General features: G+C 58.0%; 1 protein-coding gene across 5 annotated transcripts in view; it reads left to right on the forward strand.

The window, feature by feature from the left end:
- The window catches only part of TASOR2 (transcription activation suppressor family member 2), a 35,487-nt gene that overhangs the window by 22,511 nt on the left and 2,319 nt on the right, over positions 1–10,657 (forward strand). For all 5 annotated transcript variants that reach the window (XM_084504289.1, XM_084504290.1, XM_084504291.1 and 2 more), the window contains 8 exons: positions 1,359–2,280; positions 2,698–3,193; positions 3,963–6,833; positions 7,153–7,278; positions 7,813–7,966; positions 8,554–8,659; positions 9,866–10,047; positions 10,462–10,576. In XM_084504289.1, coding sequence (XP_084360415.1) covers positions 1,359–2,280; positions 2,698–3,193; positions 3,963–6,833; positions 7,153–7,278; positions 7,813–7,966; positions 8,554–8,659; positions 9,866–10,047; positions 10,462–10,576 — 4,972 coding nt within the window. The remainder of the gene's footprint in view (positions 1–1,358; positions 2,281–2,697; positions 3,194–3,962; positions 6,834–7,152; positions 7,279–7,812; positions 7,967–8,553; positions 8,660–9,865; positions 10,048–10,461; positions 10,577–10,657) is intronic.

The raw sequence follows: 10,657 nt of genomic DNA on the forward strand, positions 1-10,657 counted from the left end.
CTGCCCGGGTTTTTAGCCCGTTTTCAATCCAGTTGCTTTAAAAAAAAAAGAATGAAACTGTCACACCTTTTGCAGACAGACTGCAGTGGGTTTAGGAGGCAGAGTTGGATAGTCCCGGAGTGCAGCGTCTGCAGGTGCTGGCTGGGAGTCTGCTTTTAAACTGAGAGCCAGTATTACGGTGCCAAGATAAATGGTGGAGCAGCAGTTGTTTTTTGTTAATTTGCCGCGTTTTCTCACACCTCAAGCTTTGATGTCCTTCCTCGGATCTGCGTCTGGGCTTTTTCCCTCTTCCCAACGAAGCGGGAGGCTTTCAGGACTGGTTTTGCCACCCTGGCTCTGTTTGTCTGCTTTTTGTGCTCTTTTATTGCCACGTTGCTGTCAGACTTCCTGATACGTGGCGGTTTTCATCGGCGGGCCTGTCGGGTGCTGCTCCTCACTGCGCTCCAGGGGCTCCAGGATGGGTCCTGAGCTGGGTTTGATTCACCCGGAGGGCTCTGTCCACACTTTTGTACCTAAATCTAAAAGGCTGAACGCCAGGTGCTGCCAGAAATGCAAAATAAGAGCAGTTAGCAGTGAAAAACACTCAATTTATGGGTTTTTAGAAGGTGTTAACCTCGGTTAATGACTTCATGCTTTACCAACACAAGCTTTGAGCCAGGGTGAGGGGTGTTTTTAGTACCAAAAACTAAATGAGCCTTTACTTGCTGTGCTCTGGCTGCCTCTGGGAGCCCCCAGGTTTCTGCGTGTGCCCCGAGGGGCAGCTCAGGGGCAGGTGATGCTGTTGAGGTTTTTTTTTTCCTGTCTTTTAGAGGGCTGAGGGGTTTGTTTTAACCGTGTGGGTTATTGCAAACACAGCACGGGGTTTTTTCCGTGGCGAGGGGTGCAAGTGTTCAGACTAGAAGCACAAAGGAATAAAAAAAACAGATTCATGAAGCACTTAAAAACATCTCAGGTTGTTCGTAACTGCCCAAACTGCACAGAGACAAAGGGAAATTTCCTTCCCTTTGGATCCCGGGCCATTTATTTAGGAGAATTAACCCCATTCCTGAAATCAGCTGGATCCCAACTCTGGATCCTTCTGGAGCAGCCACGCCTGGCGTGACCACAGAGGTTTTGGGGTTATTTTGGGGTTATTTTTGTGTGTGCAAAGTCAGTGTTGGAGAGGCAGCTTTTTCCTGCCAAAACGAGGCCTTTAATTAATTGAGATGTGCCAGACACCACGGTCCCTGTCTGAACACCATTTGTTAGCTGTGAAATCACAGAATTTCACAGAATTTCACAGAAAGCCTGCTCCGAAGCCCTTCTGGAGGCAGAACTGCTTGCCCTTCATTTATTCCCTTTTTTTTATTTCAATGCAGAGGGGAAGGAGCCGTTCGCCACCGTTCCGAGCGAGTTTTCTTCGCAGAGCCCCGCGGCGGAGAGCCAGATGGGTGAGATCTACCCAGGTGCTCCTGCAAGCCAATTTTTTGATCCGAAGGGGAACGACTACGAATCCCACGCCCTCAACTTGCTGGCTGACCTGGCTCTGGGCTCTTGTATTCCTTCCTTCATCCCCGGGGACAGGGGGGCGATCTCCTCGCCCTGCAGCCCACCCCGTGACCCCGCGAAGGAGCAGCAGGGCCTCCGCAAGCAGAAATCCTCCCGCGCTGCCTCCGACCACGAATACCACAGGGTGGACAAGCTGGCAAAGGGAGCTGCCTCGCCTGGCAAAGCGTCACCCAACCTGAAGCTTCCTCCTGCTGCCAAAACAGACCTAAAAGACCCCCTTCCCGGGGAGAAAAACCCCGGGATTGCCTCGAAAAAGATCAACCCCAACCCCAACCCCGCGAAAACCCGCGCCTTGCTTCCCAGGGAGACCCAGGAGGCTGCCGAGGCCAACAAGCACTCCTTCATCTCCTCCGAGCACTCCTACGCCTCGCTGCTGCCCGAAAACCTGAAGAAACCTCCCTACCCCAAAACCACCTCGTATTCTGGGCCGGCACCAGCCAGAAACGGGACGAGGGGCGCGCGGGCTGGCCCCTTGGTGGGGAAGGTGCTGCCTTTCCGCCACCAGCAGAGCAGCGCCCACCCTCAGCCTCCCGCCGAGGCCACGGCGGCGCGGTGCCGGGGCTGCCTCCTCTCCCCCAGACTGAAGGAGGATTTCGCCGAGAGCCACAGCGTGAAGAGCAGTGGCAAAACCCTGCAGGTGACGCGCCGCTGGGAGGCCGGCTACCTCTTCAGCTCGGACAGCAAGTACACCAACGACGAGCTGGAGAAGACGGTGATCCGCGCCCTGCACGGGTGAGTGAGCCTGGCAGACCTCCTGCAGGGGATCTCTCTTGCTAGAGCACTTGTAGAATGGGTTTTCTGTGCTCTTTTTGTGTTGTTTTTTGCGTGATAATTGCACTTTCCTCCGTGCTAAAACCCCGTTGTGTTGTGCTGAAGCTTGCTGTGGCTCTGGTGCTTCCAGCAACACGCACCCAAGTGCTTGTTTCTCCTCTCAACCCATTGCAAACCACATCGAGTGCTTTTTTCTCTTCTTTTCAACCCATTGCAAACCACATCGAGCGATCCACGACGCAGCTGGGCACTCACAACCCTCCTTCAGTGGGGCTCAGCACCTCGGGGACCCAGAAAATGAGTGACCTTGGTCAGCAGGAGCGAGGAGGAGGGTTTGCAGCTCCCCCTTTCAGGCTGTGTTTGCTTTTTCTCTTCCAGGCCCTGGGACCCTGAGCTGCCCGACGACGTGGAGGAGATGAAGCTGATACTTCACATGTGGGTGGCTCTGTTCTACAGCAAGCCCAGCAAGGTGCTGAGCAGCCGCAGGAAGGTGGTGGAGCACAGCAACCCCAAGAAATTCGTCTCCTTGAACAGCACCGGGGACTTCCTGGAGCTGAGCGACGACGGCGAGGATTGTTTCGGGTCGGAGCCGTGCCCCGTGGACTCCCAGTCCGAGCCTGAGCAGGCTCCTAGCAGCTCCCTGGATCCCAGCACACGCTGCCAGGGGGTTTTTCGCCCGGAGGAGAGCCTTGCAGACAGCACGGTGTCGTCTTCTTCAGGGGAGCTGCCCCCCGGGGAGGAGGAACCTTCCTCCACGAGCTCCGAGAGCCTTTCCCTCGCTGACCGCGCTGCTCGGAGCAACCTGGCGGAGAAATGCAGGCAGCTGGACCTTCCCGAGGAGGAGCACGGGTGTGATGGCTCGATTGCTGCTGCGGTAAGAGCCTGGGGGGTGCCCACGATCCCTTTTTGTCCTCGTAGGAGCGAGAGGAACGGAGCAGGAGGGCTTGTGGGCTCTTTTGGAACCACGTAGGGGGGTCCCCAAAGCAGGGCACGGGGAAGTCACCCAACAATTGGCTGCCCCAGGTGACAGCCACGCACCCGCACCCAGTTTTATCATAAAAAGGCTTCCAGGTTGGATGTCCTCGTGGACTGAGCTGGGCTCTGACAGGAGTTATCTGATCACTGACCAAGGGAGGGACTCGAGGAGGAGGAATCCCAAAAAATTAGAGCAGCAAAAGCTCTGCCGTGCCTAAGGCAACGCAAACACGGGGGTCTGCTCTCCTTCCTGACTGAGAAAAGCCCAGTCACCGAGACCCAGCGTGGCTTTTTAGCACTCTGAAGGTCTCTGTAGCAGGGAGGAAATAAGAAATTGCTGTCCACGGTGCCATCACAGCTTGCTTGAGCAGATAAACCCAGCAGAAATAAGATTCTGTTCCATATTCTGGGCACTGTCTGCTGACTTCTGCACAGTTTGGTCTCTTTTTAAGCCTCTTCACGATATAAACGAGGTAGAAAGCTTCAGACCTGGGTGTCTGTGGGCTCGTTGTGGGGTGAGGACTCCACCTGGATTTATTTTAGAGACAAATTTGTCCCCGCAAATGCTGCTGGGGTGCTTGCACTGACCTCTGAGCATTTCAAATAACCCATCTCCGTCCCTGCCTTTGCCTCCCTTGAGGATTAACCTCTGGATTGTGTTTTTTCAGGTGGAGCTGCCCCGGGAGGGACAGAAGGATGCTTCCATCACCCCCAACCCCTCCAACGATACCTCCACATCCCCAGCTGTGCTGGGCAGGGAAAAGCCACGCGACCGAGCCCTGAATTTCAGCCCAGCTCCCCAGAGGACGCCGCACGGGCGTGGAGAGCAGCCAGAGAGTGAGGCCTCTCATTCCACGTCCTCAGAAGCAAATCCCAGCAGAGCAAAGCCCGAGGGGCTTGGCGGAGAAGGGAGGGCATCACAAGACCCCTCAGCATGTCCAAAAATCGAGGAGGAAGAAGTGGAGGAGGGAGAAGCAGAGGACGAGGGCTCTGGGCACGGCAGCACGGGCGTGGGGACCTCTGGGTTAGCATTTTCTGGAAGAGGTGATGCCGACGCGGAGCAGCAGCTGGTGAATTTGGCATCCCCAAGGGATTTTGGGGTTCCCGGAGAGGGTCCTGAGCCCATCCCTGCTGCCTCAGCCCTTCCCCGTGAGGGCAAATCGATGCCAGCCCTATTTGGGACCGGGGCTGCCTCTCGGGGGCTCTCCGGTGGCACAACCCCGAGCGCGGGCGTGCTGCAAGAGCCCTGGGGAGCTTTGGCCACCCCAGGTGCCGAAAAAAACAGCATCACTTTGCCACACGAAGCCACCCCGGCCGCTGTGGGTGACAGCAGCTCGGTGCCACCATTGTCACCTGCTCCGAGCACACATCTTGGTGTCCCCACAGCCGGTTCTGGAGCCGGAGAGGCGCTGCGGGGTGGTTTGGGGCAGGAAGACGAGGATCGTGCGCCCTCTGCAGAAAGCCTGCTGCTCGTTGGGAGCCAAGCTGCTGCCACGGCTGGCCTGGAGGCACAGGGACAGGCACAAAACTCGTCCCCTCCTGGCTCCAGCTCTGCCTGCCGGGCGTTTTTGGACGGAGCAGCAGCTGTGGGGGCAGCTCCGGGGGTCCAGGAGGCCGCGGCGCTCGTCCAGGCTCCGCGGAGGAGCAGCCCCGGAGGGAGAAGCTGCCTTCCCCAAGGGTGTGGAGGTGAAATTTGTGCTGAGCTCGCTTCGGGGAGCTCTGGGGAATCAAACCAAGAGCAGAACAAGGCTTTGGTGGAAGAACAGGGTGGCAGCTCCCCTGCCAGCCACACCAATATTTTGGGGGAGCCCTCAGGAGCTGGTGACGGCCACGGCTTCGCCTTCAACTGTACGGCCTGGGCAGGGGACTCCAAACCAGACAGCTCGTCCCTGGCTGCCTGCACGGCCTCAGCTGCTGCTCCCCTTGTCCAGGAGCCTCCCCGGGGTGCAGACGCGGGTGCCCCTTGCTGCTTTTTCGGGCAAAATGAGCGGGGAGCAATCCTGTGCCCCCCTGAGAAGCCCTGCGAGCCAGGAGCCGCCGCAGAGCTGAGCGCGGCCGCTGAGATCCCAGCACCAGGCAGCTCCTTAAAGCCTGGATTTGTAGGAGAGGTGAAAAAAGACCCAGGTCTGTGCCGGATGGAGCCAACAGAGAGCTCTCCACGGGGTGTCCTCACGCCTGGTGAGGTGGAATCTGCTCCTTGTGCTCCTCCACACAGCCCTGAAGCAATTTGGCACGGCGCCGAGCCAGAATCAGTCCTCGGCGCGCACCCCGACACGAATCCAGCTCCCTGTGGTGCCACCACACCCTGCTTCGGGGGACAGCAGCCCCCAGGAGCCTGCCACACGCGTGCCACCCCCCAAATCCGGGCAGCAGGCGTGCTGGGAAGCCACGAGGAAGACTCCAAGGGAGGAAGCAGCGTCCCTCGTGCCAGCCCGGCGGCTTTGCCAGCAGGATCGGTGCCACCACGGGGCGAGTACGAGGCCGAGGAGCCCGGCGTGGTCACTGATCTTCATCATACTGAGGTGGAGGGGGAAGAGGGAGCAATCCCCGTTCCCCCCTGGGGGTGCTTTGCACCGATTTCCCCTCCTCTGACCCCATCCAGGGGGGCAAGGACTAAGCACGACGACTCCTCCTCCTCGCCGAGCGAGGCCTGGGGCTCCCCGAGCCCGGAGGAAAACCTCAGATGGGCCGAGCACGGCGAGCCCAGCGGGCTGGAGGAGGCCAGCAGCAGGCAGGTGCCACCTTACGTCAATATTACGGACAGCCGGGGGGTCTCCAAGGATTTCCTCAACTTCACGGTCACCAAAAAAACCCAGCGGGGCAGGAGGGGGAACGAGCGGCCCTCCAGGAGACGCCGCCCTCGCGCGGGGACGTCGCATTTGCTGAGGGCCCTGCTGGGGCCGTGGAGGGGCCGGGAGGAAATCACCCAGCACACGTTGGACATGGAGCAGCTCCGCTTCCACTATAAGCTAAACCAGATCCTGAGGCGCGGGCGACCTCCCCTTTCTACCTCCGAGAGCATCTTCCCACGGCACCGCTCGCTCCAGGCGGCCTCCGAGACGTTCCCCGGGCAAGAAACTCCCCTCCCTCCGTCCCCACGGAGCAGGAGCCCTCTGCAGGTGACCATCCTGCCCTCGACCCCGTGGCTGGATGGCTTTGGCTGTCCCCAACCGCACAGGGACCTGTCATCCCGTTGCCCCCCGTGGCACGAGAGGTCCCGAAAGCGAGACCTCGCCGCTCCCTTCCACCTCGGCAAGCTCAAATACGAAAAAACCCCGCAGGAGGAGCCGCCGGGGGCCGGCTCGGCCATCCTCAACGAGTGCCCCCAGCTCGACGGGGTGATGCTGAGCGGGGTCGAGACAAGAGGAGAGGACAAAGGGAAGGGCTCGGAGCGCGTGGAGGATTTCGGGGATTTGGTGGCGGAGCTGTGCGGCTCGCTGCGGGGCCGCCTGCGCAGCGTGGCCGAGGGGGCCTGCAGGAGCCCGGGGATGTTTTACCTGGTGGAGACGGGAGAGGAGCCTTTCTTCGCCAGGGTGAAGGTAAAACTGGGCGGGGAGGAGGTGGCGCTGGGTGAGAAACACATCAGGTGGAGCAGAAAAAGGGCTTCAAGCCCTGATTTCACGCCCCACATCACAGCCGGCTTGTATCCCACCTGCTTTCCCCATAATTTCCCCCTTTCCCTCTTCCCTGCACATCCTGGAGACGCAGAGGGCTTTTTCTCTGCTTTTTCATCCTCTGCAAGCAGTCGCAGCCCCCGCTGTCCTTACCAGCTCCCGGCTCCTCCACAGCTCTGAAGATATCCCTCGTACAAAACCTTCAAACCTACAAAATTTCTCTTTTTTTTCCCCAATTTCTCAGACCCTGCTGAAGAAAGACGGCCACGTGGAGATGGAACCCCTCAGCTTCTGCAGCGCCAAACGCCCGGACAGCGACCGGCTGCTGGTGGTGATCAGGAACGAGGACATTTCCTCACACATCCACAAGGTAAGACCCGAAACTGCTTTATTTTTTTTATTTTTTTTCTAACCAAAACTTGGAAACAACGAATACCAGGATCCATTTTATGGGTTTTTAAAGTTTGCACTGAATATACCTGTAAATTCAGTTGGCACTCCCTGGAAATACGCTGTTACTTACACGGTAAGAGTGGTGCTTCTCGAAGATCTGTTAAAAACAGCTATTTTCACATCACAAACCAAGTCAATTCTGCTTTTCTGCTCCATTTCTGACCTCTGCTTAACCCCACTTGGAGCAGCCCAGCTCAGATGAACCGGGCTGAGCTTATTTAGGTTAACGGAGCCCCCCAGATGAGCTTTGGCTTGTGGGCTTTAGGGAATAACGAGCCACCTGCAGCTCCCCATATCACAGCCACGGTTTTGGGGTCGAGCTGCGGAGATCTGAGCGTCGGGGTGACGCAGACAGAGGACGGGGTTGGATCCTCACCTTGTCCCCACGCGGATTGAGCGCTCCACACGTGGCTGAAGCTGCTGGCGCTGACGTGTGGCTGCCTTCGAGCAGGTCCCCTGCCTGCTGAGCCTGAAGCACTGCCCCAACGTGGCGTTTGCCGGCGTGGACAGCCCCGAGGACATCACGGTGCACACCTACCAGGAGCTCTTCCACACCGGTGGCTTCGTGGTGTCGGACGACAAGGTGTTGGAAACGGTGACGCCGGGTGAGTCTCGCTGCCACCCCCTGGGTGCAGGCGTTCAGGGTCAGTTCCCAGCTCGTTTTCTGACGTCTGCTTCCAAAAACATCCTCTCTTCCTGCTTTAATTGGGATTTTTTAATAGTTCCCTTCGAATCAGTGCCCAAAACCCTGTCTGGATGGCGGGTCCAAAATATTTAGGTGCTGGCGCAAGCACATTGGGGGCCAAAACCACGAGGGGCTGGAGCTGGGGACGTATGGGATGCTCAGCCTATAAAGGGAGGGCAAAAAGAAGACTGTTATCTTCATCTGCTGCTTTCTTCATCTCCTCCGTGGTGTTAAAACAGCCACGCTCCTGGAGAGAGATGCACGGTGATGGGACAGGTTGCCCGCTCACCCTCTGAGATATTTAGGGGGGGGAAAATTGACAGCAGGTGGGTTTCCAGCCACTGGGACCGAATCCCAGAGAGGCTGTGAAGCTGAATCCCTGCAGATATTTGCAGCTCTCCCAGACAAAGCCCCGAGCACCCTGTGGTGGCCCTGCTTCGAGCAGGGGTCGTGCTCCTGGGCTCGTTTCCTCCTCAGTCACCCTCTGGCTCTTTGCTGTCTCCCCAGGCCAGCTGAAGGAGGTGGTGAAGGTGCTGGAGAAGCTGAACGGGAGCGGACGGTGGAAGTGGCTCCTGCACTACAAGGAGAGCAAAAAGCTCCAAAAAGACGTCAGGTGATGGCTCCGTCCTTCTCCTTTTGAGCGTGGCGTCCCCTGGGCGTGGGGACGTGGGGAGTCGGGTGCCTCTGCTCGGGTTTTGGCCTCTCACGAGATAAAATATGAAGATTTTTGTTTGCGTGAGAGCTTTCCCCGTCAGGGAGGGACCACGAGCGTGGAACTGTCAGCGTCTGCACGCCAGCAAATAATTCGTGCTGGATTTTTGATCACCTGAACAAGAGGGAGCAGCAGGAGGAGGGACCTGGAGAGGAGCAGCTGGCCCCGAATGCTGCCTCTTGCACGCGGGCCCGGATGAGGCAGAGCCCTGGCGGCTGCCTCCTGCTCCCCGCTGTGCCTCCAGAAGGCAATTTCCCCCTCTCTTTTGGCAGACGCACGCTCCCCGTGTGTGTGACAGCCTGCGAGGGGCTGAGGAAAGGCACAAAATGAAGCTGGAGAAGCTGCAAACCCAGCTTGCCCCAGTTAGCCCAGTCACACAGGCACTGGGAGCTCAGGGTACTTTCCGGGGGCCTCCCTCTGCTTCTTTGCCGTTTCCTTTTCTGCCCCATCCCTCGTGGGACTGGGGGAGCTCTGAGAGAGGCCCCAGGATGTTGCGGGGAGCGTCTGAAATCAAACCTTGCTGGGAAAAGCAGAACTTCTCCCCGTTCAAGGCTATTTGCCACAGCAGGCGTGTTCAAATGATGCTGTAGGAAAAAGAGAAGCCGGTGCATAATGTGCTCGTTAAAACGTCCTGCTTTTATCCCGGCTGAGCTCAGAGGGACGTTTTTACGAGGCAGGCTGCCTTCTCTAGAGCTAAACCGCTGGCCAGAAAGGTCAGCTTTCGAGTAACGACCTCGGAACAAAGAGGAAACCAGTCTGTTCTCACCGAGCTGAGCGTGCTGCAGCAACGGGGGAGGAAGCTCAGATCCTCTCCGCGCTAAGCAGTTGGTGATAGCACGCAGAAATTGTTTCCAAGACTTGGTTTTCAGTCCTCCAGGTGTTTCCTTGTGCTCAGAGCAAGAGCTTTCCTTGCTCTCATTGCTGGCACGCGTGTAGCATCCCTCAGCTCCGTTGTGGTGCGGGATATCGAGTTAAAAAGTACCCATGAGGGTGGAAAAAGCATTAAAGGGGGAAAAGCCGGCCCCATCCTGCCTGCTTGATCCCTGGGCAGGAATGGGGGTGCTGCCCCTCACCCCTGGCTGCTTCACCTTGCCCCTCTCCCCGCAGATGGGACACCAATGCCCAGAAGAAGAGCTTGATCCTAAAATCGTGCCAGGGGGCCGAGCTGATCGAGGTGCTGCACTACCACGCCTGCGACTCCCGCGCGTCCCCCAGCTCCGAGTACGTGAAGTGTTTGTTGAACCTGCAGGTCCAGCACGTCAGCGCCAGGTTCGCCGTGTACCTCACGGGTAAGGACAGGCTCCGGGCACTGCTCCTGCTGCCCTCAGCCCCCCAAAAACTCAGTGGGACGGTGCAGTGCGGGTGGGACAAGAAACGCCTTTATTTTCACTCCTGTTTCTGCCAGAATCACTGATTTGAGGTGTGGGTGCGGTGTGGACGGTCTCACGGTGAATCCGTGCTGTAAAAGGCAAAATGAACAGATTTTTTGGGGAGGTCTGGTAAATCCTGGCAGGTTTTCGGGCCTGTGGCTGGCTTTGTGTCACGCTCTAAGCGTGGCTTGGCTTGGTTGCGAGGCGCTGTCATGAAATCTGCTCCCATTTGCAAAACAGAATAACCGCGGTGGGATTTGGGGGGCATTTTCTCTAGGTCTCAGCACAGTTCCCGGGTGCGTGTCTGACTTTGTGCCGCTCCTCCTCTTGCAGAAAAGCCCGTCGCCAGCAGGGAGCTCTTCGAAAGCAAAGGAATCCTCGTGGCCGACGTCAACACCTTCCTTGGGACGGTGCAGAAAGTGGCAGCCCCGTTTCGGAGAAGCTACTGGTAAGGGAGAGGAGGGGGAATTTGGGATCGCCCCCCTTTTTCCCCCAAAAAAAGCAGCAAATTGTGGAGAAACGGGATGAA

The sequence above is a fragment of the Aythya ferina genome, assembly GCF_964211825.1.
Source record: "Aythya ferina genome assembly, chromosome: 1".
Taxonomy (NCBI): Eukaryota; Metazoa; Chordata; class Aves; order Anseriformes; family Anatidae; genus Aythya; species Aythya ferina.